Source organism: Dermacentor silvarum, chromosome 9 (assembly GCF_013339745.2).
Source record: "Dermacentor silvarum isolate Dsil-2018 chromosome 9, BIME_Dsil_1.4, whole genome shotgun sequence".
Lineage (NCBI taxonomy): Eukaryota > Metazoa > Arthropoda > Arachnida > Ixodida > Ixodidae > Dermacentor > Dermacentor silvarum.
The window spans coordinates 136,250,735-136,276,261 of record NC_051162.1 but is presented as its reverse complement, the minus strand read 5'-3'; the positions used below and the strand labels follow the sequence as shown (position 1 = coordinate 136,276,261).

At 47.4% G+C, this 25,527-nt stretch overlaps 1 protein-coding gene across 1 annotated transcript; it reads right to left on the bottom strand.

Moving 5' to 3' along the window:
* Positions 1–404: 404 nt before the first annotated feature.
* Positions 405–23,275, bottom strand: LOC119464422 (uncharacterized). Its single transcript, XM_037725383.2, has 5 exons — positions 22,613–23,275; positions 14,701–14,769; positions 14,549–14,638; positions 3,692–3,835; positions 405–597 (listed from the first exon to the last, which is right to left on the bottom strand). The coding sequence occupies exons 1-4, from the start codon at positions 23,273–23,275 to the stop codon at positions 3,746–3,748; spliced, it is 912 nt and encodes a 303-aa protein (XP_037581311.2). The 3' UTR covers positions 405–597; positions 3,692–3,745.
* Between the last annotated feature and the right edge of the window lie 2,252 nt (positions 23,276–25,527).

The window sequence follows — 25,527 nt, the reverse complement described above, 5'->3', positions numbered from 1 at the left end:
GCCCCTCCCTCTGAAGGCGCTGACGGCACTAGCCCACGGCCAGTAGGTACGGCGATTTGGGTCTCAAATTTTTTGCCTCATTATATCGCGACATAACAACACGTGTACAGCTGCCCTCAAATTTCGCCCTAGGGAGTATCGTAGTCGTCGGACATTTTTTGTTACACTAATAGCTTTTAAATGGGGCACTCGCAAGTTAAACTCTGCCCAGTGGCATCACATTACTGTGATATTGCACGGCAATAAAACCTTACGCATACCTCGCGCTCTGCCACCGGTTACGTGATTGGGCGCACTCGTACCATTCACGGCCCAGGATCGCAGTTCACGTGCGTGGCATCGCAGGTATACGGATTGGTAGAAATACCGCGCGTGAAAGCTTTTTACTTTCGTATTTTAGCATCATTCACTCTATTTCTTGCTGAATTACAAGAAATGAATGCACCTTTCGTTTATTTCACACATTGAAACAAGACGTCTTGTAAGATCACCGTATGATTTCCAAGTTCTCATTCGTATGTCCCGCTTCGTGCCAGCACAACTTCGCCGATGCAGCTTTCACATCACTTGTGCGCGAATTCGGTTTGTGATCGGGGCCTGGAACAATTGAAAATGAGCAGTCAGTCGCTTCGTGCACGTCCACAGGCCAATACGACAAAACAGGGGGCTCGGATAAAGAGGTTGGGTGCACATGGCTACATCGTTTCTATCGTGGATGTTGACTGGGATAAAATGGCTTACCGCATGCCACACACGATATAGAACTGCGGCACATGAACAGCATGCAGTTGTGCGTTATTAAGCGTGACAAAATTCAGTAAAAGCCAACAAAATCAAAAAGTAATAAAACGAAAGAAAAGAGAGACATGAAGTCACGCTTACGTTGAACAAAATCAATTAGAATTGCAGAAACTGGGCTCGGGAATTTCACCAAATTTGGGAATGCGGACCCCGTGCGTGTGTACCTACGTATGCAGCATCTAGTCGACGCTAAAACTTGTCTAATTTTCATCTTGTAATGCGCTGAGTATTTCATTATTGAATTCCAGACCAGTTTTCATAAATCTCTTCAGTCTTTATATAGCTTTAAAAGAAAAAAAGTTAAGAGGAAGTTTGAGCTCGGGGGCACCTATCTAAATAGATGGGAACAAAGAATTTTTTTTTGGAAATACTGCACTAGAATTGATGAAATTTGTGGCATTTAGAATAAAATTTTCAAATCTACTGACTGTCGCAAGCAATTTTTATTTTATTTAGGCCAGATATTTTCTAAAAAATTCTTCAATATTGCAAACTTTCTGAGACCGATATCAGCAAGTTTACAATTCTGTAACTCAGCAATGAAAAACGATATCACAATATTGTTAACTGCGCCTAATAGTACATCTAAAGCGGACAACGTGATAGATCAATCGTTATGTTTCGTGAATGCCAATGTTTACGGCGGTTTTGGAAATGCAGTACACACGTATTAGTGGTGTAATTGAGAGCAATGTGTAATATACATCAATTTTGTTCGCTCTGAGGTTTCGCTTCCTCCTTGTAGCACAGAGTGCTCCAAGCTGGCGTGATCAGCTTACTTGGCATGAAAACCTTTCTTCAGCTGCCATCGTCGTCAATTCTCCTCTTTAATCAGAGATGGGACGCCATAGACGCTTGTGCTTGGAGATTAGACTTTATGTACACAATATAAACATCAACAGATATTAAGGCGAAAGCCTTTAATGGCTCATACTCGCGGCGTCCCACCGTCCGTCCGTCCATGCCCTGGAACGGTGCCAGCTGTGGCCTCTCCCCCTCACACTCTCTCAACAAACACGTGATCGCACAGCAGCGCATAGCAACAGTTGCGCCACCACAGCTGTGGGCTCTCCCCCTTACACTCTCTCAGTCATCCATTCCACTGGGAGGGTCACGCACAAAAAAAAAAAAAAAAAAAAAAAAAAGACATGACATGACATAGTCAGTCGAATGGCCACAGGCTTTCGCCGAACACACTTGGGAATTTACAAAGTGTCCTTCAATTTTTACAGCGAGTCTGACGTAACAAATCAACATACGCGATAGTGCATAACACCGCTCGCACGTCCAGACCCTTCGTTTACACTGGAACCGGCGCACTTAACTCGGCAGAACCGAAAGCCCAGAGCACCTTTCCTGCGTCCGGAACCCCCGTGAGAAGTCGGGAGACCGGTTTTAATGCTTCGGTTGCTCCTCCCAAATCTCCTCACGGCAAATCACGACACCCTGCAGTGACTTCATTGGGTCAACTAGGCTGTCACTGACACTTTCACTATTTTCCTCACCCTCACCCTGCGTTTCTCGGAACACTGAGGGAGAGGGAACGAGAAAACAACAAACATCAAATAAACAAATACCGCACAAACTGTTCGTTTCTGCGGCCATTAAAATATCCCGCGTTTCCCAGAACACTGACGGAGAAAGAAACACCGAAGTCGCCCCGTTGTCGCACCTTCGTAATAAGGGGCATCTCCGCCGAAGTGCGCCCATCGATACAAAATGATGTCCTGCGCGTGGTTCGTCTCCGGCGGCTCTGGCCCGACGCGCCAGATCCCGCGCGTCGGGTTACACGATCACCCCAGCTCTGAAATGACTTCTCAGCCATGCCCATCGACACCCTGATGATACGCGGTCCGCTGAGGCAGGTCGCGAGGGGGGTAAGCTGTTCGCGCTTCCGTTCGCTCTTCTGGACTTTCCCAATGCCACCCTCTTCCCCGCGTCTTCAGACCTCCCGTGCGGAATTTGACGATGCACCGGGGTGGCGACGCGGGCTCTCTGCGGCCGAAGAGCGCCTCCTGACGTGCACTAACGAAGCTGGTTTTGCTTCCTGCGAGGCTCGAAAACAGCGACCGTCCACACTTCTGGGGCGAAATTACTCTTCAGGCCTCCCTGCTGTTTGTCAACATTCGCTTGAGATGCCCAAACGGATGCCGTTTACGAGACTGCGATATCTATTTTTGGTGCAGAGTAACGAACTTGTAAACTTCGTGCTTGTATTTTTTTTTTTTTTTTACTTGACAATTCTTGGCATTTTTTATATAGAATCCAGGGCCTCAATCTGAATAATGCTTAGTACAGTCACTAAAATTTGACGTGCTAACTTAAATTAAACAAATTTAACTCAAATTGGTCCTGACGTTACCTCATAAAAGCATTTCTGCGTTTTACATGAATTTGAATAGGTGGCGTCTGAGTTGGCCCCGAGCTAAAGCTTCCTCTTAATTAAGAACTTTCTGATCACTGCCATGTACTTCTGCTTAACATCTGACAGCGTCTGTGTGTTGCTTGTTTTTGTTTTATTTCTAGTTATATTTCTCCTTTTATGCAGAACATTTGCTTCTCTGCAGGAGGACTTATTTGGATAGTTGATAATTTGTTAAGGATATATTGTAGCGCGAAGCCACAATCACAAAGGAGAGACAGGTGCTACTAACAAAATTATTGGACAGACAGCGAGAACCCATACCATTCCCAAAGCGCCGGCCACCTCGGGAAGACTACTGAGGGCGATTGTCAAAACCATCAAGATCATTTGAACGATCTCGAGAAAGTATTCTCCGCGTTGTAGAAAACAACATGTCTGACAAGTAGTGCTCGTGTAAGTCAGACTTCTGTTGTTTTGGATACTTTTTTGTTTTCAATACTTTAAATCCTCCATGGACCCTCTTACCAAAGTTTCACACGTGTGCCGTTTCAAGCTTGCCGGCTCGCGTAGAAGTCGTGTTCAGACCAGCCTTGAGACATCTACATGCTCGGCGAGTTCGTCGCTTGTCTGCACTAGAATGACGGCGTAGGTGATGGTGGAGCCGGCCATCTGCGAACGTTATTTAGATAACACTGTTCGTTACAAGACGTTGGCTATGGCATTCCTTACAACACGTTGGCTACGACATTTTACAGCGCGATATTTACACCTGATTGTGAGTGGCACGTAAAATACTGGTGGTGCCCGTCTGCGCTGCGACAGAGGATGACGGTGGTGCACGTGCGAAGTGCGCGATCGACGAAGAGAAGTGGGAGAAGTTCGGCGGTGGGCCGGTAACCAGGCCCGAGTGCCAAGTTTCCGTCTCAAGGTTCACGAGCTGGAGCTTAAAGGCTTCACGTGGCCTGTCCCGTTCTTCTACCAACGCCTCGCATGCAAACCCCAGCAAACTCGCCCGCTTATTGGTAGCCTTCGACGCCAACAATTCGCCTCTCGCATCGCTCAAGTGTGCGCCAACTGGTGAGCCTGCGTCGGAGCAGAACAGTGACTGTTCTAGCGACGCCTTAGTATTGATTGTCTATGTGGATTTTCTGTACCGCGTGTTTGCGTGTCATGGGGGTAAAGTAACGTTAAAAACCCGCAAGCAGCCTTGTTAGGTTTGAGGGACTGTCGCCGTCCCCCAGCCTAAAGACTATCGTTTGAACGAAGTCACTATACACTCATGTTTGTGTAGGAATAACAACTATGTGTGCGACGCGATCGCGTCTGTGACGACAACAGCAAGGCGTCGACGACAGTATACCGGCGATGGGCAATGTCATGAATTGATTCATTTCACTCCGACCAAGAAGCGTTACGACCTGGGCGATCCCTACGGCGGTGTAATACGAGAAACTTGCCATCTCTCGTTTCAGTACGATCCTCAGTGAACCTTTTTGACGCCAACTTGGGCATCTGCACCTACATGTGCCGCTCTTCAGTGACAAAGAAACTATGCATTAGTCCCATGATGGTTTAAGACTGAAACGCCATGTTTACCTCTTATACTCGTAGAGAAAATTCTAGCAAAACCCATCTCGCAATAAATCGCGACGCTAATGCGAGTAGCATTATCGTCGAGCAGCAAATGCTGATGCACTTACTTTTAGGACAGCCTAACAAGACCGCGTCGATCAAAAGTGTTTGAACCAAACAGAGAAAATTTGGAGGATGCTTAAGCTTCGCCTTTAAGAGTGGAACGCGATAGCGTTATCGGGCCCCGTTCGCATCGCATTTTTCTTTCATTGGGCTTCACCGTAACAGAGAACGTGGGAAAGCCACATCACAGAGACCAAGTTTACACCGATCCCCTTGAAGACGGCTTCACTTTTAAACAGAAATGCATTGCTGCAAAAACGTTTTTTCAGGGGCAATATAAGTGGTCTTATACTAAAATGTCAAGGGCCTAGCGCCTTTTTTTATGACTTTATTAATTGTTTGCTTTGCCCCGACGCGCGCGCGTGTCCAAAAAACGTTATTTGGCGGGCCAAGTCCCAATTTGACCTGCCGTAGGGAGCCTACATGCAACGCCGTTTTAGGGTGGTGACAGCCTTTGTAAGGGCGCTCTTGCCGCCGCCAGCTAAATTGGCGGGTTGAATCTGGGGCTCAAAATGGCGGAAAGACCAGCCGACAGACAACATTTCCCGCAACCCTTGGTGACGTGAAATTAATTAACTTATTTTAATAAACTTTGGCCATATCAGCCAGAGACAAATGGCGCGTCTGAGCGCCGTACACGGCACGTCTACGTTTTAGTTAAACAGACTAGTAAAGACAGCCTTTATTACAGCACGCTTCGAAAAGCACCCTTTATATATCATGTACAACTGGAAGGCAACGACAATGCTTAATGCAGTTCACATTCTTAGCGTGGGATAATGCTACCACGAGCACGCCATCGTGCCTTAAAACTTGTTGCTTTACTTGTGTCGCACGACATGCAATAGAAAAGTATTTTTGATGTGTTAAAATAAAAGTAAAATGCAACTAGTATATTAAATATGTCTGCAGGTTTCTTGTGCGGATTGGCGCAAAACTAAAAGAAATTTAATAGATCGCGTGCCAACATGAGTACATCAGAGCGTGACAAAAAAAAAAAAAAAGAAAGAAAGGCAGGAAGACTGGGGACCAAATTGGCTACCCACCAAATTTGGCGGTAAATAGCGGTCAAAATGTTGGTGGTGCCACCACCTTAAAACGGCTTTGCATGTAGGCTCTCTAACCTGTCGAGGATGCCATCGCTATCTGGATAAGATTTTTGCAAGTAGGCTACCAGAGTGAGCCGGTGTTTTTATGGTAGAAATGGTGGCAAAAGGGGTTTGTGTTTGAGCTTTCTCGTAGCAGAATTAGGTTTCTCGTACATTCAAATTAGAATCCGACGCCGAATGGTAAAGTCGTACTTTACCATTTTGCTGACGGATTTCACTGTGAGAAATCCAATTTTTGTTCACCGAAACCTTGCACCACGTGGAGGGCCTGCGCGGTCGGAGTGGTTGGGGATGATTTCCTCCGCCACCCACTGACATCGCACGCCGTCGTGGGTTGCCGATGCCGGGTTTTCTGCGACACGGGGCCCTTAACGCTGTCGCGTTAAAACTGCAAGCGCTCTCACAAATTTGAACGAGCGTATTGGACGCTTAGGACGTCAGCTTACTACCACTAACAAAGGAAGTCGATGAATTCAAATTAACAGTGCCTCAGCTAAAAAAAAAAGGAAAAAATAGTGTCTCTTGCCTCGCAAAAAAAAAAAAAAAAAAAAAGATGACGAGCCTGAAAACAGAAGCACGAGGAATAATCTAATAGCGTATTCTAATGAAGAGGTAAGCACGTAAACTACTTAAAGCCTTACCATTACTATCAGATATGACTCGCTTCTAAAAACAGAATTAAAAAAAATGAAATTTGAAGTGTACTATTGACGGCGTGCCATAGACTGGGTAAAAAACAGCTAAAAATCATCCTGTGCCCAATAACAAAGTTACTTGGCTTTCGTAAACAACGTTCTGTACTGAAAGCATGTTTCAAGCTTAAGGGATCGTTGACCCCAGGCTGTCAAGATTAATCCGGAGCCCTGCACTACGGCGTGCCTCATAATCAGAACTGGTTTTGGCACGTAAAACCCCAGAAAGGAGAAGAAGAAGAATATTTTAATTTCAGATTATCTTTCTGCCACTGTGAAATCAGGAACACCTGCGGGGAAGTGCAACGCATAAGAAAAATGGTTCCACAGCTAAGCTTGTATTTGATAGGCTCAGTGTGGACGGGATTGCGTACGGACGGGACAAGGCCAAGGGCAGCCGGTATAGAATTTCTAAAGATGACAAATCACCTCAGCAAACACGTAGCCAGAAGATCGATCTCTATTTTAAACATTAATTTGTGTACTGTCCAGAATGAAACAGCACAGCTTGAAACTTTTTTTCTGTCTCATGAACTGAAAATTCACAGAGACTAGGCTATGCTAGGATATAGGCGAACTAGACAGCGAACTTGTTGCGATAGACGAGTCTGTGCTTCCGTAAAAATTGACAGAACGGGTGGCCATTTCCTTTCAGGTGTCCCTACAGCTTATCAGAATGGCTGATGTTCTAGGTGCTCAAAACGTTTTCTGTACTAACAATATACGATACCCCCTAAGAGTTTGGGGGCCGTTTACAGGCCCCCAAACTGTATTCTCTCTGTTCTGAAAAATCTAGAGAACTACATCTGCTCTCATATAAAACCAGAAGATAGATTAATTTTAGCTGGCGATATTAATTTCCCAAATATAAATTGGATCACTTCTTCCCCACTGTATCGGCATCTAAGTGCCGAGTGAAACGCCGGGACAGCAGTAGAAGAGTGAACTACGTTGTTTATTGAATGCGGTTAATATACTACTGCAGGGAGAGGGAAAAGGGGGTGTGTTCGTTGATAAAGGCATGGGTGTTGGTTTGGCTTCCATCAACAATAACTTGTGCGCATGCAGAAGCGCGCACACGTGCGGACACGATACACCCACGGTCTTCAGATTTGAATGACATTAAAATGCTAGATATAGTTCTTAATCTCAATTTGTTACAGATTGTTGGTGAATCTACCCGAATTTGAAATCCCGTTTCAATCCTAAATCTATTCTTCATTAGTACTGTGAAAAATCCTGTTTTGTGTAACGTCACAACTGGCATAGTACATCACGAGGCAGTGGTATTAGCCTCAACTCATGTTTCTTATGATCAGTGCATTGAAAGTTAAAAGTTTCACACTTTTTTTCGCGCTGATTATGAATCACGGATTGACTTATTAGATGTTTATTATAATTATTTCGAAGTATTATAACGAAATGACTTATGACTCGCTTTTAAAAGCTTAATTTAAAAACACATTTATATACATGCATGTATATAGTACGTTACTGGGGCCATAATAGCTGAAAATTTACAGGTAGCAATCATTGGATTACTCGACAAACGCTACAGCTTAGAAAGCTAAAAAAGAAAAGCTAGAAAGCGTGTTAAGTTTTGCTGGAAGAAGTCATTGCTAATGAAACATTGAAACACCAAACTAAGAATGATAAATTGATAATACCTACAGTATCTTGCTTCCGTCTCATTAAAACGTCACTTGAATACTGCTGGTCTATTAAGCCGCGTTCATGTTTTAACTATTAAGGGTATCTGTATGGGCTTGTTGATATGGCTGGCATCTTCTATTTTGTTGTAGCGCAAGCTGAATGATAGGGACAACAGAAATGCACATTTTGCGCAATAGCGTTGTGTGTTTGTTAAATGTGCCTTTCTGTTGTCCCCGTCGTTCAGCTTGTGCTACAACCAAATAGAACATGTTTTAACTCCACGTTTTTGTTAAATTCATATGTGATTACGTCGCGGTTTCTGCAGCTTACAATAGTCACTTGAAATCTGTATTTTCAACATATAATAGTTGTCTAGCAATGCTCAATAGACTTTGCCTCCTATGCCGGTTGTTATTCTTTCTAGGGTTTTACGTGCCAAAACCAGTTCTGATTATGAGGCACGCCGTAGTGCAGGGCTCCGCAATAATTTTGACCACCTGGGGTTCTTTAACGTGCACTACAACGCAAGCACACGGGCGTTTTTGCATTTCGCTTCCATCGAAATGCGGCCACCGCGGCCGGGATTCGATCCTTCGATCTCGTGCTCAGCAGCGCAACGCCTTAGCTGACTGAGTCACCGCGGCGGGTCCTATGTCGGTTGTAAATATTTCTGAGCTCGGTATTTGCAACCTTTTGCTGAAACTAGACGTCAAAGATCCTCGTGGCTCGCATTATATCCCAAATGCTTTTTAACAGCGGAGCTGTTTAAAGGCTGTTTCACCTGCTTCGACTGGAGCGACGAAAATCGGTGCAGTCACACGCGTAGCAATGCGATATTTAGAGGGCTCATTTCACACGATTGCGATTTCAACAATGCGGCTGGTGCGACGCCCAGGGTTGCTTGCTGCCAAATTTTGTGGCATACGACGCATAATTTTTCAGATGGAATGAAAGAACCTGTGCGTTACACAATTATTGACCAGCCTTTAATAGGAGCAAACAATACCTGTATTTTGTGATTTAAGAACTATTCAAAGTTTAATGTGTTTTGGAGTGCACAACGGCGATTTCTGAAGTTTAGTGCGAGGAGACATGGCGGACGTAAGCAGCTGTTCGCAGCAGTGGTCGTTCAGCGCTGTGTGCTGTCTCGTGTGTCTCATGTCCGTGTCGTTCTACCTGCACTACAACAAACTACAAGAGGACCTATCAACAAGCCCATATAGCGGTCCTCGTCGCATATTCGGAATTCGGCTGCAACGTCATCTAAACGCAGAGAGACCCTCGCGCTTAACGTCAGCTTCTGAAGAAAGGATGTGTGTATATTGCTCGTAATTGCGCATAAGCGGTTCCTGCTCCTAGCAATATTCTTGCACTAACCCGAAAGCTCACGTCTGCCCCTGAATGAAGCCAAAATTATCTCTGTGTAATCACTGAACGTGCAATGGAATTTGTGTTGTGAGCGTTAATCTTAGCGCCAGCCTGGTTCGTCCGTCTCGGTGCGTGTGCTGTAATTATTCATACAAGTGCTCTCTGAATATTTCAAAGGGCGTAAAAACCGACACCACCATTTTTTCGGAGCTGCAGTCACTTGCGTAGGTAGCATCATAGCATTCCAACAGACATGGGCGTCGTCTACTTTCTCGTCCTGTGTCTCGCGCTGTTAGTGTGCTGTGAATCAAGAAGCTTAAATCAATATGCTGCAGCACGTAGCGCAGCGGCGCAGCCCCACGGAAAACATTAAATACCTTGTTAGGAGTACGTTTGTTTATTTAATAACAAAATCGAACGCTAATATCTTGTATTCGTAGTGGCAAGCGTAAACTAAGAAGCTATCGAAACTACCCGCCAATGGCATGCGTGTGCTTCTACCTGCTTCAGCACATTATCTTAAACGTGGGGCTGAAAACCCCAGATAGCCAAAAACATATGCAACCGGAGCAGGTGCTATGGTTCCTTTCCTGGAAATGAAAGCCATCATCCCAATCTGCTAAGCTAGTCATGTACTTAACCTGTATTAGACCAATGCTAGAGCATGCTAATAGGATCCATTTCTAACTACATTATTTGACCAAAATACGAAAGTGCAAAGAAAGCGTCAAGGTACAATCTAACCTGGTATTCCCGAACCGATTGTATCCGCAAAACTTTATGCCTCCCTGAATTGCCTGCATTAACCCAATGCTGAAAACAGGGGAAGCTGATTCCTTTTCTTGCTGTTGAAAAGCTGCTTGAATGTCAATTACATACCACATATGTTCTGAGGGAAAGTGAGGGGCACTGACAATATCTCTAAGCGTTTGTATGAGCTGTCTTCATGAACAAGAATGAAATAAGCTATTTACCTTTGCAAGTCTCAGAATCCAAACATAGTAACATTTTTGAGACCTTATTAAATTTTTAAGATATAGACAATAAAAAGTGTACCCAAGTACAAGTACAGACTGAACCCACTTGAGTGGTCAGCTGCGGAATGCAACATTGCTGCTACCTCAAGGTAACTGACATTTTCTTGGCGTCAATTGACCGCGACCTGCACTGCTCCTTTGACGGTAGGTTCTACTTGAAGGCTTTTAGATACGTCGACGATTTTTTTTTTTCATTTGTTTAAAAAGCAACCATGATTTTACTGTTGACCAGTGTCTTAACGAGGTTTTACGCGATTTTAGGCTACATGAGAAGGGCATGCTATTTACACATGAACTCCCTTCCCATGGTAATCTTGGTAATCTTCAGTTTTTAGATCTGATTTTAGTTCTTGACAAAAACCACGTCTGTTGGCAGTATAGCCCACGTGCACAGAAGGAATTGCTGCCGTACGATTCGGCACATTCAAAGTTAGTAAAAAGAGCAATAGCCACTTTATGCCTTGAGTCTGCTCTCATGAAGTCGTGCTCTCACGCGATGCAGGCTAGCTTTGACAACCAATTGGCGAGCCTACAGACAGCCGGCTACCCGAGCTCGGTCGTAGGGGCCGTCTCAAAAACATTGCTCCAGAAGGTGAAGGGCAAAAAGTATATGCCTAACCCTAACCAAAAAGGATGCAAGCCCACAGTTGTGCAATATGTCCACAAACTTTCCCACAATTTGAAGAAAGTCGCAAATAGGTTTGGTGTACCTGTTGTTTATTCGGCGCCACGCAAGTTGGCTGGACTGTGTCCGCGCATTAGCCGCGTTGACAAGAAGTCAGGATGCCAGAAAAACGACACCAGACCTTACGTGAAATGTGCGACTGGTGTTATATATGAGATACCGCTGAAATGCGGGAAGTCCTACGTGGGCCAAACGGGGAGATGTGTCAATGACGGGGCACGGGAGCATGAGTTGTCAATCATGAACAAAGGTAATGCGCACTTACCTGCGCATTGCATGGTTTGCTTGGCCGGCACATGTGAGCCACTACTGCGGGACATTAAGATAATTGGCAAGAGTGGTGATACGTTAGCAAGATAACTTTTAGAGGCCTATCACATAAAAAAGAGAGGCACGAGTTGTATTAGTGATACGTCTGTCTTCCTGTTTGACAACGAGATGCAGCTGGTAAACACGTCACTGTAATCGCTTTAGACGACACTGACACACGCATGCGCATTTGTTGAATCCCTCTTGCTCTGCTGTAAGAATAAAACATTTGAAGTTCAGCGCCTGACCTATGGTTTCCTACTTTTCTTTCCAAGTCTTTCTTTTCCTGTTATCGTAACCATGATTTCCTCAAATTTACGATCCTGCTTATTCCCAGTCAAAGCGTTAAATATGCTATTGTAGAACATTCATTGCGATATATAGTTTGCACGTTCGCTTTGCGAGCTTGACAAGCAGTCGCGTCTCGCAGCGGAAGTAACAGAACCTTGAAATGAGATAATTCATTGGGGACAATGCGCGTGAAAGCCCCAACCAACCGACTGCAACTAAATGGTCGCGCGTATAGCGGGACCATGTGACAGCAGCACTTGTCCGTAGTTGCATATTCTTTAAATTGTTCCGTCCGTAAAAGCATACCGCGCTACAACTGTGGCGTTTTCGTATATCACAAGTAGCTTGTACACAAGAAAATTGGGAAGAGATTCGTAGGCCATGTCTTCCCGTGAGGGACACCTCGTCGTATTTAACAACTCGCAGCGCATGGGAATAACCGAAAAGCACGCAAACGTACGTACTATCGGCACCTGAAGCCAACGTAAAAAAAGCGCCGCGCGATTAGCAACGTAGCGTTTCAATAAACACATAGAAATCATAGAACCGAATCTGACCTACGAGTTTTTATCTGCCTTGTTCGCGTGTCGGTGCTGATGGTACGTACCGCTTGCGCAATCCACGGCTCCACTCAACAGTCGCACTGTTCGAGGCTTGTTGAGCCAACATTTATAGACGAAAAAAGTATCTATAAACGTTGTGTTCAGCGACCGACGCCATTTCCCAAAACAAGCCGCGAAATAGCTCTCGGCGCAATTTCGAAGGAAAATCGCAGCGACCGCTGCGACGCATGCGACCAACCGGTTGGTCGCAGCCGATAATCGCGGGGTCGGCCCTGCGACGGAAATCGCACTTCCGGTGCGATGAAAATCGCGGGGTCGGCCCTGCGACGGAAATCGCACTTCCGGTGCGATGAAAATCGCATCTGAAACGGCCTTCAGTAGGCCATTAGTCCGTGATGCGTTGGAAAAAATGTGGGCCGATCCTGGCGGTAGTGCAGAAAGGGTCCAAACGCAATGGCACATACCCCTGTGAACTAGCGAAGCTGAGCTTGGCTAAGTCTAGCTAAGCATGGTTGGGACTAAAGCTTAGTCAGTCATCGATAGCCAATCGATAGATCAACAGGTAATCGATAATCGATCAATAATCAAAAGATTCTAGAAAATCCTGGGGATGACTTGGTAGTGCTTAGCCTAGCCCAAAAGCAATGGGACTAGCTAGGTGCCCATCAGCTCGGCTGTCTCTTTAGCATTGCGCCTCCAGTGCTAGCTACGCTAATTTTTTAAAGGTACGCAGAATGGGGTGCAAGGTACTTGTTTATTAGGTCTATGAATGATGGTGCGTTACCGGGTGACTGGAGAATAGGCTCAATCAAACCAATGCACAAATCCCCTGCTATGATCCCCTTTCTGAGATCACATTATTCACAAATAACTAAATGATTGGGCCGTCTGGACTGACGCGAGCTCGTACGTCACGGGCGGCCATCCCCACCCTCATTTATAGTAGCGACGCTTCTATACCTCATAGTTCTTACACTCGCGTGCGCTCAACACACCTCAAGTTTCTGTCTTCGAACCGTGTGGCGTCCCCCTGCAATGCTGTAAATACTAAATGCCTGACAGATGGCGGGATCGAACCTCCTCCCGCGCAGCAGCCCAACGCTCTATAGGCAACGGTCGTACGCGTGCTTCTCTCGTGTTATACGGTCGCTCCTTGGAACGTCCGGCGCGAGCGTCGGGTGCCAATTTCACGCGTTCCACCCTAGCAACTTCCCTGAGATCTGAATTAGTAACGCCATTAACTTTCAATTTAAATCAACGCAAACAGCTAAAGCCGGTTCTTAAATTGAGCTAACGTGCAAGCACGCATAGCTGGTAATTAACAACGCAGCCTCTCATTTCTAGAAAAAGCGAGCGTATAGTGATCCAGTCAACAAAGCCTATATATATGCATATTTCAAATAAGGAAAAAAGAGTAACGTTATAGGTACGCGTAAATATCCTTGAACCTTGTTATATACATATTTATATAGCAATCTTCAAGCACATCTACGCGTACCTATAGGCAACCCAACCATGATCACGCATTTGTACTAAGGATTCTACAAGCAGAATACTCCGTGGAAGTGCTGATTGATGCTTTCCAATATTTCTTGGTGATATATATATATATATATATATATATATATAATTTATATGTCTGTTTTGCCCTGACCGTAGTGACATCCAATTCCACCTAAATCAACAAGTGCGCGGATAAAGCCATGCGTTCATTTTGAACATCGCCCATTCATAAAATGTAACTGCCATAGTCAGGGGCACAGCGCACAGTTCAGGCGATGCAGCGCCAAACGTAAAGTTTCACCTTGTTTCTCAATAAAATGCCACGTAAAATGGACTCATTCAACGTTTCTAACTGTCGTGAGATACGTAAGGATACACATGCATGTAATTTTGACAGAAAAGGCAAGATAATGCTATACGAGATTGAGGAATGAAAACCTTCAGGTGCAATATGTTTTCGATTTCTGCGGCACTCACAGAGACCAGGAGAGCCTTGTTGAGGAGGAAGAAGCCTGCCCCTGTAAAGCAGAAGGAATCAGGGTCGATCGTTCTGTGGAGGTATTGGACCTGTTTGTGGGCAAGAAAGAAAACGGGCGTCAGTATTTTCCTTCCCTGAGCGTCCAAGCTACCTGTTCCTCGTAACATTCTGCTGCTCCAGTCGTTTCCACATGGAGTGCGGCATTTTTCAACTGTCGTGCCTGAAACAAGGGACAGCAGTTCGCCAATGAGAAACCTGCTCAGCAAAATCTCACCCAGCCAGGGATGTTTCCCGAGAGAGCACGTAGCGTCTCCGAGACGCAGCTTTCATTCAAGAGCGGTGGAGAATAGCTTACGCAGTACACTTACTGTACTCCATCAGCCGAATACTTCTCGGAAAAGGCACGCAGTACGAGGTAAAGAAAGTAGACACGTTCTATTTTACAGCGAAGCTGTATATGCCTAAGCGGAAACACTCGTGGTCCGACCACAGAAACCCCCCGGCGGAAATATCGCGTCTCGTTCACTTGGTCTATACCAAAATTGGCATGGAAGGGTCCGAATGTATGACTAACATGATTGACAGGTCATGACATGAATAGCTTCACATGCTCTTCAGTTACGTCACGATTAACGATAACAAAATCACCTGTGGCGCATACCCGCATTGGATATGCTAGTATCAGCCAGGGACAAGAAAGAAAGAAAGAAAGAAAGAAAGAAAGAAAGAAAGAAAGAAAGAAAGAAAGAAAGAAAGAAAGAAAGAAAGAAAGAAAGAAAGAAAGAAAGAAAGAAAGAAAGAAAGAATACGCACGATGCACGGCCGGTGGCTGGGCCAATACAATGTTTATTGCTTTGATGCGTGCTAATGAAGGCGTTGTGCGATACGGTTAGAGAGGAAAGGTGGGGATGGAGGAAACAGCGGCGATAACCGCAGCCGTATATATGCTGGTGTGACGCCATACAGATACAGCATCTCGTTCACCCTACGGTGCATATAAGTCTGGGGGTTTTCGTGTCCGGCCCGACAGGCGTGGTACTGGCGTCGGAGGACTTGTGGCGGCGTCACTTATTTCAGGCCCTTGCCCTGGTGTGCCAATTACTTGGGGGCTGGCGGTAGCTTCTTGGCGCTCAGGGTCACAGGCTCCGTCATCCAGGTCATCTTCCCCCACTCGTGGCTTGATCTGGTCGATGTGTCGACGAATGTTCTCCCCCTCCGGGCCAACGGCGTTCACCATACCAGCGCCGTCCGACGACGTGGTTCGCCCGAAGTTCTTACCCAGACTGGCTCTCCCGGCTGCAACAGCGAGATCAGGCCGGTCAACTGGAGACTGTTGGGCGAGAAGCCCTGGTGGCGCCACTGCGTTGTCCAGTCTGGAACGAAGCTCGTAGACCATTAGGTGCCCCCGGCTTGCGGCGTCTTTCGGTACCTGTGCAGGTTCCTTGCCAAGCGTGGTTTCAACGACCCATGGACATTCTTACTCAAAAATCTTTAACAGTGCGCACGGCCCGTTCCGCTAGTCCGTTGGACTGCGGATGATGCGGTGCTGTCCGGAGATGTGTTATGTTATTCAGCTCCATAAACTCCTGAAATTCATCACTTGTAAATTGCGAGCCATTATCAGGTACAAGCGTCCGGGGCAATCCGAACGTGCCGAACAAGGTGCGCAGGGCTTCTACAGTGGCATGCGTTGTTTAGCTTTTCAGGGGTACTGCTTCGATCCATTTACTATGTGAATCCACAACGATCAGTAGCATGTGTCCATCGATCGGACCTGCAAAGTCGATATGCAGCCTCGACCAACGCTCGCCCGTTTCTGGCCATGCGGCAGGGGATTTCCTGGGCGGCATTGGCGCGGCTTGTACGCAACTGGGGCAGGACTTAACCATGTTCTCAATCTCGTTATCGATCCGGGGATCGGAGCGGCCTAGCCGCCTCATTGAGCAAATACTTTGATGGGTATCATGCAGCAGACGTAACATTGCCGCTCTTGCTCTTTTCGGCACGATTCCGCGATGACCCAGTATAGAAGGCCGTGAATCCAAGTTATCTCAGCTTTCCGGTTGTAGTATGGCCACAAATGCTGGTCCTCGGGCCCCAAGTTTATTGACCATCCTCCATGCACCCACTTTTGAACCTTTGCTAAATCCTCATCGTGCGTCGTGACAGCGGCCAGTTTCTTCGCGGACATAACACCGTCATGGAGGTTTTCCGTGAGTAAGACCCATACTCAACATCCCCGGTTTCTTCCAGGGTCTCTGGCTGAGACATTACGTACATCGGGAGTCGGCTGAGGGCATCTGCGGGAACGTTGTCTTTCTACTGCTGGTGTTTGATAACGTAGCCATATGCATTCAGCTGCAGGGCCCATCGCTGGATTCGGGCGGCGGCCATCACAGGTACAGCCCTATCTGGATGAAAAAGTCCCACAAGCGGCTTATGGTCAGTCAACAGTGTGAATGGCTTACCGAGTAGGTATTGGCAGAATTTCGAGACCCCGAAAACTAGAGCAAGGGCTTCGCGCTCCAACTGGGAATATTTTTTCTCGGCTTCCGTCAGTACCCGACAAAGAAACCCTATGGGCCGACACACCCTGACCCCGACATCGTGGGAAATCACTGCACCGATCCCATCCGGGCAAGCATCGCATTCCAGGACAATAGTCTTGCGTGGGTCAAAATGTGCCAGGAAATCAGCGGATCTGAGGAGGTCCTTCACCTTGCTGAACGCTCATTGTTGACTGGGACCCCACTTCCACTTAGTTTCGGAGCAGTTGATACAGAGGCGCCATAGCCGTAGATGCGTTGGGAAGAAACTTGTGTTAGTATGTTACCATGCCCGGGTACCACCTTAATTCAGTGAGGTTCCGTGGGACCTGCATCTGAAGAATGGAATACACGTTTTCCGACTTTGGTTGACTGCCCTGAGCACTAATTCGATGTCCCAGGAAATCTACTTCGGCCTGACGGAACTTGCACTCGTCCGCACTTAAGCGCATGCCATATTCCCGAAACGGCTGCAATACTTCGCGCAGTGTCGTGCAGTCGTGTTTCCCTGCGACGATGACGTCGTCTACGTAGACCTGAACCACAGCAAGTCCTTGAAAGATGGTTTCCATGCGACGTTGAAACACTGCCGGCGCGAAAGTCACTCGAAAGGGCAGGCGAGTGAAGCTAAACAGTCCCTTGTGAGTGTTTACGGTCGTGATTAGCATGGCTTCCTCGTCCAACGGTAGCTAATTGCTAGTCTCACGTAAGTCTATCCTAGTGAAAACCTCACCACCGTTCAACGTTGCTACGATATCTTCCACACGGACCAACGGATATTGTTCAGTATGACACGCTTTGTTTACTGTGAGTTTAAAATCACCGCAGAGGCGAGTGCGGCCGTTACGCTTCACTACCGGCACCACCGGTGCGGCCCACTTAGAATGGAGTACAGGAACAATAATGCCCGCGGCCAAAAGGCGGTCAAGTTCAGCGTCTACCCTTCGATGAAAGGCGTAGTATGGAACTTCGCGTGCTTTCCAGAATTTCGGTACCACGTTGTCCCGCAACTCAAAGTGCACTGGTGGACCCTTGATAAGACCTAGGCCTGGCGCAAATACGTCAGCGAATTCTGTTACCAAACTCTCCACGTTAACATCAGTCCCGACGAAAGGCAATCGCTCACCTGTCACTCTCACGTTCATGACTGGCGCCTCGAGCATGTGGAACGCCTGGATCAAGTCTCGTCCGCACAGGTTGGGGCCAGAGCAACCGAGGACTGTCAGGGATCCGTCCATCGACCGGTTTCCGCACGAAACCTTGAGCTTGAGTTCTCCACGCAACGGGAAGCCTTCCCAGGACGAAAGTCAGTTTCAATGGCGAACCACGCAGCTTGGGCCACACTGTTTTGTTTTGCTCATAGGTGGGCCACGTGAAGACCGACACTGGTGACCCTGCATCGACCTGCATGTCCACTGGAACTCCCGCACAATTCAAGGTGCGCACAATGGGTTGCGTGATGCCGACGTGGCTGACATGACTGTCCGCTGGCTCCAGCGCGAATATACCATTCGTGCCAACAGCGGTGCCCTCCTCCAGAGACGCTAGAGCGTACAGCCCTGGTGGCCCCTCAACGAACTCGCTCTGCCGACGGAAACAAGCTCGGGCGATATGACTGTTGGCACTTGAAGCATGTGGCCGTACGGGACCGGCAATCCTCTGGTCCGTGCCCTTTCGCTGCGCAGCGGGTGCACGAAATAATACGCAGTCGGTTTCTTGGGCGATAAGCCTGGCTTCCCATCGCATGTATGCGTACTACAATACGCTTCCCTCAGCGACACGGCTCATTATCTGTTGCGCGCTTGCTTCTGCCATTTCAGCTGATAACACGATTTCTTCTGCTTCACTCCTCGTCAGCTGCGGCTTCGCGAGCAACTGCCGACGCACTCCTGCGCTTTGCAGATCACAGACAATGCGATCTCGTAGCATTCTATCCAACGTTGCTCGAAAATTGCATGTGTCTGCTAGCTGACGAATGCCAACTATGAAATCTGACAGGTTCGCCTGGCAGCTGGTCGCGTGTAAAAAACTTGTAAGACTGTGCTATCTCGTTTAGTTGCGGTGAGAAGTGCTGCTGCATCAAAGCTACCACTTGGGCTAACGAAAGTTCGTTCACCTTCTCTGGCGCGCATCGTCCGCTAAGTACGCCCACGGTGTGGGTGGTCAGCGCTGCAACCAAAATGGCCCGCTTTTGTAGCGAAAGCTACACTGGTCGCATTATCGCCGTTTCGCCGAGGCCGGTGGCAGCACTGCGAGCTGAGCCGTTGCCTAGCAACCACCGCAGCTGGCGTCACAGCTGGCTGGCAGCGTTTCTTTCTCTGTGGTCTAAGTGTATTCTAGGCACTGTAGTCTGACCACCCGCGGCGTCTTACCGGCGTCTGACACGTGTCTTTCGCCCAGCGAACTGCTTCACTGGAGAGGGTCCGGAATGCCAAGCGCACGAAGCTAGCGTCGGAGACTGAGGAAGAGCTAGCCGTTCAGCTCGCAAAACGCTTGGACTTGTCGGCTTTTAATTTATACCTGGCTTATATCGATGAGTGTACCCTTAAGTATAATAATTACAGTAAATCAAAGGCTAACCAAGTGAAACCAAGACTTAACCAGGCTAAACCAAGCTTTCGCTTTGTATATCCAGGGTTATGGCTGAGCTAAGCCGCAGCAATTCTTTTTTTCATGTCGTCCGTGACGCCATTGCCTTCAAAGAAGGCCTCCAGTCGACCTCGGTAAGCTGACCACTTGTCGCTCGTCTCGTCAAACTGCGGCGGGCTGGCATATCCTCCCATAGAGTCGAAGGCAGTGGCCTACTAAGTGGCTGGGCCAAGACAATGTTTATTGCTCTGATGCGTGTTAATATAGGCGTTGTGCGAGGCGCTTAGAGAGGGAAGGTGGGGAGGAGAAAACAGGGGCGATAACCGCAGCCGCATGCTGGCGTGAAATCATGCAGATACAACAGAATGAATAAAAGAAAGAAAGAAGAAAGAAAGAAAGAAAGAAAGAAAGAAAGAAAGAAAGAAAGAAAGAAAGAAAGAAAGAAAGAAAGAAAGAAAGAAAGAAATCACATGTGGCTCATACAGGGGCCGCACATTTCAGCTTCGCTGGTTTACCATCTGTACGGGGTGGAGGGGCGGTGAAATTTTCAAGCGAAGCTTGTATTGGCGTTACAGGTTTCGGTGGCGGCCTAGTCACGTAAAAAGTCACGTGTGGCACATACCCGCATCGGATATGTGGGTAGGAGCCAGGGATATGCGCGTATGAGCCAGGGACAAAAAAAAGCAGGTGCGGGAAAAGCTACGCCGGCGCCGGATCACGTGACGCGCGTGGCCAATCAAGGTCGTTTGGTGTGTCGCGGGGAGAGAAAGGGAAGAAAAGGGGGTTGACGTGCGCTCCGACGGGCTTCTCTCGCCTCAGATCAGTTTCGCCGAGGAGTAGGCTGCGTTTGAGCAGCGTCTCCTCTATTTTTTCAATGTCAGTGCAATCATTCGCTCCGCAATGGGAGCCGTTGGTGCGCCTTAGTTCAGTGAGTTGCCGCGATGTGACGCTACCCAGAGGGTACAGCTGCTTGCGTCACGCGTACGTCTGAGCCACTGAGCGAGCACCGCTGCTGTTCCGGAGGACATGCGACAGAGCGCGTCTGTAAGGATTACTTCCTCCGACTTCCGTCATGAGGCGCCACCCAGGGGGTACTCTCACCCAAGACCATAAAGCAGGCGTGAACGTTAGCCGACGGGGGAGAGCAGGAAAGGGCAATCGGAGAGGGTGGTGAACCGTTGGATCGGCCGCATCTGGCTGGTATTGAAAAATAGAGGAGGCGCTGGTTTGAGCAACGGCGCCGCGAACTCGCTCGGGAAAGGGCTCGTCGTCGATGTTCCGATTCTAACGTGAGGGCTTCCGAAGGCCAGGCGAAACGTCAACGAAGAGCCGAAGACCCCGAGTTGCGGGAGCGCAATGTTGAGGCCAAAACGTCAGCGAAGAGACACCGACCCTGAGTTTAGGGCAAGCGAAGCGGAACGCCTGCGGCAGCGTTGTCTTGCCACAAGCTTCGCTTACCCCCCTTTCCTTGACAGGGGAAGGGCTGGACTGGACTGGACAAACTTTATTTGGGTCCTGCAGGACGCGCTTAGGACGTAGCGGGCACTGTAACTTTTTTACCATATCCCCCATCGAAGTACGTTTTTCTTTTTTTCAAATTCAGCCAATGCCAACTCACCCAGTTCACTAATATTCTCGACCCAGTGGCGCTTTTAACAAAGGTGATTTAACGATATATGTGAATGGCGAAATACCCTCCTCCCCTCCCCCCACATACACACACAGCCGGCTTTTGCGACTCTGCAGTGTCACAAGCAAAGGCCCCGCTTCAACCAGATGCGAATTCTGTGCACATTCAATTTTACCATGCAGGGCCTCAGACAATCATTCTATGCAGTTAGTGAAAGCCGCGTATAACCGCGCTTCCAATGCAATTTACTGCAAACCCTCTAACTACTGCACACACTTTTTCCAGCAGATGACTCATAACGTGGCCTCCATTTTCTGCAAATTTAAAGTTTTTTTTTTCACGTTTGGTTCTTCCTTAACACAAACAAACACGATTTTCAATCGTATAACACTTTCAAGTGCTGCAATAACTAATTTTCTTCAAAGGCCATAATCGACTCTCGCACTTTGCCCGCACATCATCTATAACGTAACCTCAAGCCTTCCAAATATAAACTCTGTGCCACATCCATTTCTTCCAGCGCACTGGGCAAACAGTCGAGCTACACAGTCGATAAAATACGCACGGGTCTTAAATTCCTGCGCGAATAAGTAATTTTCCACAAAAGCCGTGACAAACCTGCACAGTCCAAGCTTTCATCGCGCATCCCCCATAACATGGCGCTCGTAAGTTGGCACTCGGCAACACATTTTCTTTTCCAACCACATCGGGCAAACAAAGTACGGCGCTTCGTCATAAATAGAGAGGATCAAGTATGCAGAAATTTTGCCCCGATGTGCTAATTACCACTCACCATCCGTAACGCGTCCCTCCATTTGTAGCAAATTTTAACTCGGTGTACCATGTAGTTCTCCCAGGACACAAGGAAAAACCTTTTTATGGCGGTTCCGAATGTTTCTAGTCGTGCCAACAGCTTGGTCGTAAACATTCCAACAGCATAAATGGAGGGCCACTGACGTAATAGTGAGGAGCACTGCATTAGTCTATATTTACGTAGTAAATTGTAAATATTTAAGCATGTAAAATTGTATTTATCTGTATCCATAAACTAATGGCTTTCTTCAAACATGCAGCGACTGAAATGGAACAGCCCATCTCTATTTGACTGCGCACCTTGAGGTATTTCATGCGGCATCATTTCAAGTAATAATGCATGAGTCGTAGAAAGATATCACCTATAGACGCAACAACATTTAGGTCCCCCCCGCGCGCACCGAACTGCGGTGTGTTTAATCTCTCGTAACAAGACACCAATGAATAAAAGGGGATGTTTCGTGAAAATTTTCATGCCAGCTTACCAGATCACTCAAACACTGGCTCAAGATGGCGAGGTCAGCGAAGCTCATCGAGGCGTAAGCAGAGTAGGCTAAAGCAACCAAGACCTCGGGCTGCCCAATGTCGCCGTCGAAGATGGTGTACAGGGTTATGCAGAGCACCAGTATGAGGCACGCTGACCAAACAGCCAGCGCCGGGTGCCAGATTTCGTTAAGAGAGCGCCTGAGCTTCTTGATGATGGAAAGCCTGAGCCTGACCTCCTCCACTCGTCGAGGCGTCCTGCACCGGCCCAGGGCTACCAGCTCGACGCGCAGGTACTCAGCCAAGACTGCCGAGCACGAGCTGAGGATGACGTACGCTAAGGAGTCGTAGAAGAGGAAGACAAGCAGCGTGAAAAAGCTACAGACCAAGACAGGAATGCGCCACTGTTCCCTGCTGTCCTGCATCGCGCTATCCACGTAGATCCGGATGGCCATGCCATACACGATGACCAGCACCACCAGGCTGGCAATTTTTCGCAAGCGAAAGCGCAACCTTCGCCCTCGGTCCTCCAAGGGCACAAAAGATGCAGATTTCTCGTAGGCCTGCGAGTCTCGCAGGAACAGCAAAAGCCTGGACGATCCCATTGTCATGCAAGCAAAGTTGAGGACAATCTTAATGATCACAACGTTGTTCAATATGAACATGATGGATCTGGTGAAGGAGCGAGCTATATCAGACAACAGAAATATTCTGCATACAAGAACCGCTGACAGTGATGTGCTAAACAGTACCCATGCCGCAGAGTAGAAAGTGTACAGACTGATTATACGAACATTGGCCTTCATAAGTGACTTGTCCCGAAAATCTTGGATAAATAGGCACCCGAATAGCCGGCAAAGCATCCCATACTTCCAGAAATGCTTCATCATGTAAGAACTCGTCCTGTCCTTCGCTCGGACTGGTTGCCGTCGAGCTCGGACGAAGAAAGCATGGTTGTTTATTTTGTCCTGCCTGCCTGAAAGAAAAACGGCATGCTTATGGGTCAGGTACGCGCAGTGATAACCATAGCTCACTGGTTGTAAAAAACAATCGTGAGCTTAAGTAATGTTCAGTCGTGGATAATATCCTATGACTAACAAACACAACACAAAAACACTCCAACTCACAGCTACATTAAGTCATCATCATCATCATTATCAGCCCATATTTATGTCCACTGCAGGACGAAGGCCTCTCCCTGCGATCTCCAACGTACCTTTGTACATTACGTGCCTCTTCCAAAACAACGCCGTAAGCTGTCATCTGTTCCCTGTGAATGGCTTCAAGTGGTCCTTGAGCTGTCAATATCGGATGCATCTGTTTTCCCAAGAGGCTATTTATACTGTGCACAGGTAGAGATAATACCACTCGAGAAATTGTGAAGCACTTTGAAGCCTATCAAAAAACTATTCTTCATTTATTGGAGCATGAATAAAATCGAACCGGTGGTAAGACTTATTCTAAAGGGTTATTGCTATAATTTATTAGGTCTATAACTATACAGTGCAGAATGGCGTCATATGCAAAGCTCTAACTATACGGAAGAAATGCGAAAACAGTGCAATATGGTCAGCTTTCTGACACCTTCATATTGGCGCTGCTAACAGAAGACATATGCGTCAACTCATTTAACACGTTTGTGTCTACGTATATTACAGGAAAGGAAAGCACTGCACTTACGACGGAAGTAATGCATTAATGCATATCTTTGTTGGCAGAAGAAGAACGTTAGGGCGTTCGGCCAGGATGGCCACAACTCGATCTGTTTACTACAACCGACACGCAACTGGCATGCTGTGGTCGTTATAATGGCATTCGTCGGCCTGACAAACTGCTAACTCCCAGCCTGCCGGCTAGCCGTTATAAAATGTATCCATGTTATAAAAGACTCACTCAAATCATCCACCATAAACGTTCCCTACAGCTGATTGGGCGAACGGGAGTGACGTCATATTTGTTGCGACAACCACCATGAACTTGTTCCTAGGACGACGATCATTGATCTGCGTTGCTAAGAGGGACATCGTTCATTAAATGTATCGTGGTAAACAGCCTTTCATCCGATAAAGGGACGCTGATAAGCACGCACGACACGCCAGCGGGATTCGCAAGAAGAGAGTACTTGCGCAGTGGTCACTGCGGCCAGTCGTAAGGCACGAATACGCTAGACGCCAGCCTCGTCTCGCCAAAACCTGTTCGCACATTAGTCTCGTAGCAGACCTTTCCGGAAAAGGCACTCCATTATGCATTAGCCATGCAGGCACCTTGATCACATGCAACCGTGGCCGTTCGGAGAACACACGTTTTTATTTTTTTATTTTTTATTTATTTTTTTTATTTTTTTTTTTTGTTGGTGCTCGGACTATATTAGCGCGCTTCGACATACGCAATGCTCTGGAAAAGAACGCTCCTGGTTATTCGAGCGGAAATCAAGCACGCCGCTAATGGACAGCCATCAAGGCTTGTTTACGAGTACTGGCGGCGCGCTCTGCAAAGGAAAATAGAAGCACACATTAAAAGGCCACAGCCGGTATTTCGCAGACGAGCACTACGCCCTGGCGCGGGTATACAGCGCCAAGCAGCAATAGACTTATTTAGGATAGCTGGTCATTAGCGCGAATACAAAGAACTTAACACAGAAACATTCACAGCGGGGGCCTTGCTAGCACAGCGCCCAATGTAGCAATGTGTGGTACCAACAACTGTAGTACTCCAGCAAGCTCGCACCTAGGAATTAGTGGCATTTCGTTGTTTCCTTTTTTACTGCAATAGCAATTATATGGACACTCCAAGCACATTCCTGCCGTCGCCCTCGTCGTCGCCGTGAGGTTCCGTATAAAGTCCAACGGCGATAAATTCGTCGCCGCGCGCCGTATGCTGTATGTGCGAGTGAAAGCGCGCGAGGGACGCGCGCTTT

Coding starts and splice junctions, on each gene's coding strand:
- LOC119464422 (XM_037725383.2), bottom strand. CDS start 23,275: ATGTTCATATTGAACAACGTTGTGATCATTAAGATTGTCCTCAACTTT. Junction 14,770..22,612: donor GCCAGTGTTTGAGTGATCTG/GTAAGCTGGCAT, acceptor CCCTTGTTTCAG/GCACGACAGTTGAAAAATGC. Junction 14,639..14,700: donor CAGAATGTTACGAGGAACAG/GTAGCTTGGACG, acceptor GCCCACAAACAG/GTCCAATACCTCCACAGAAC.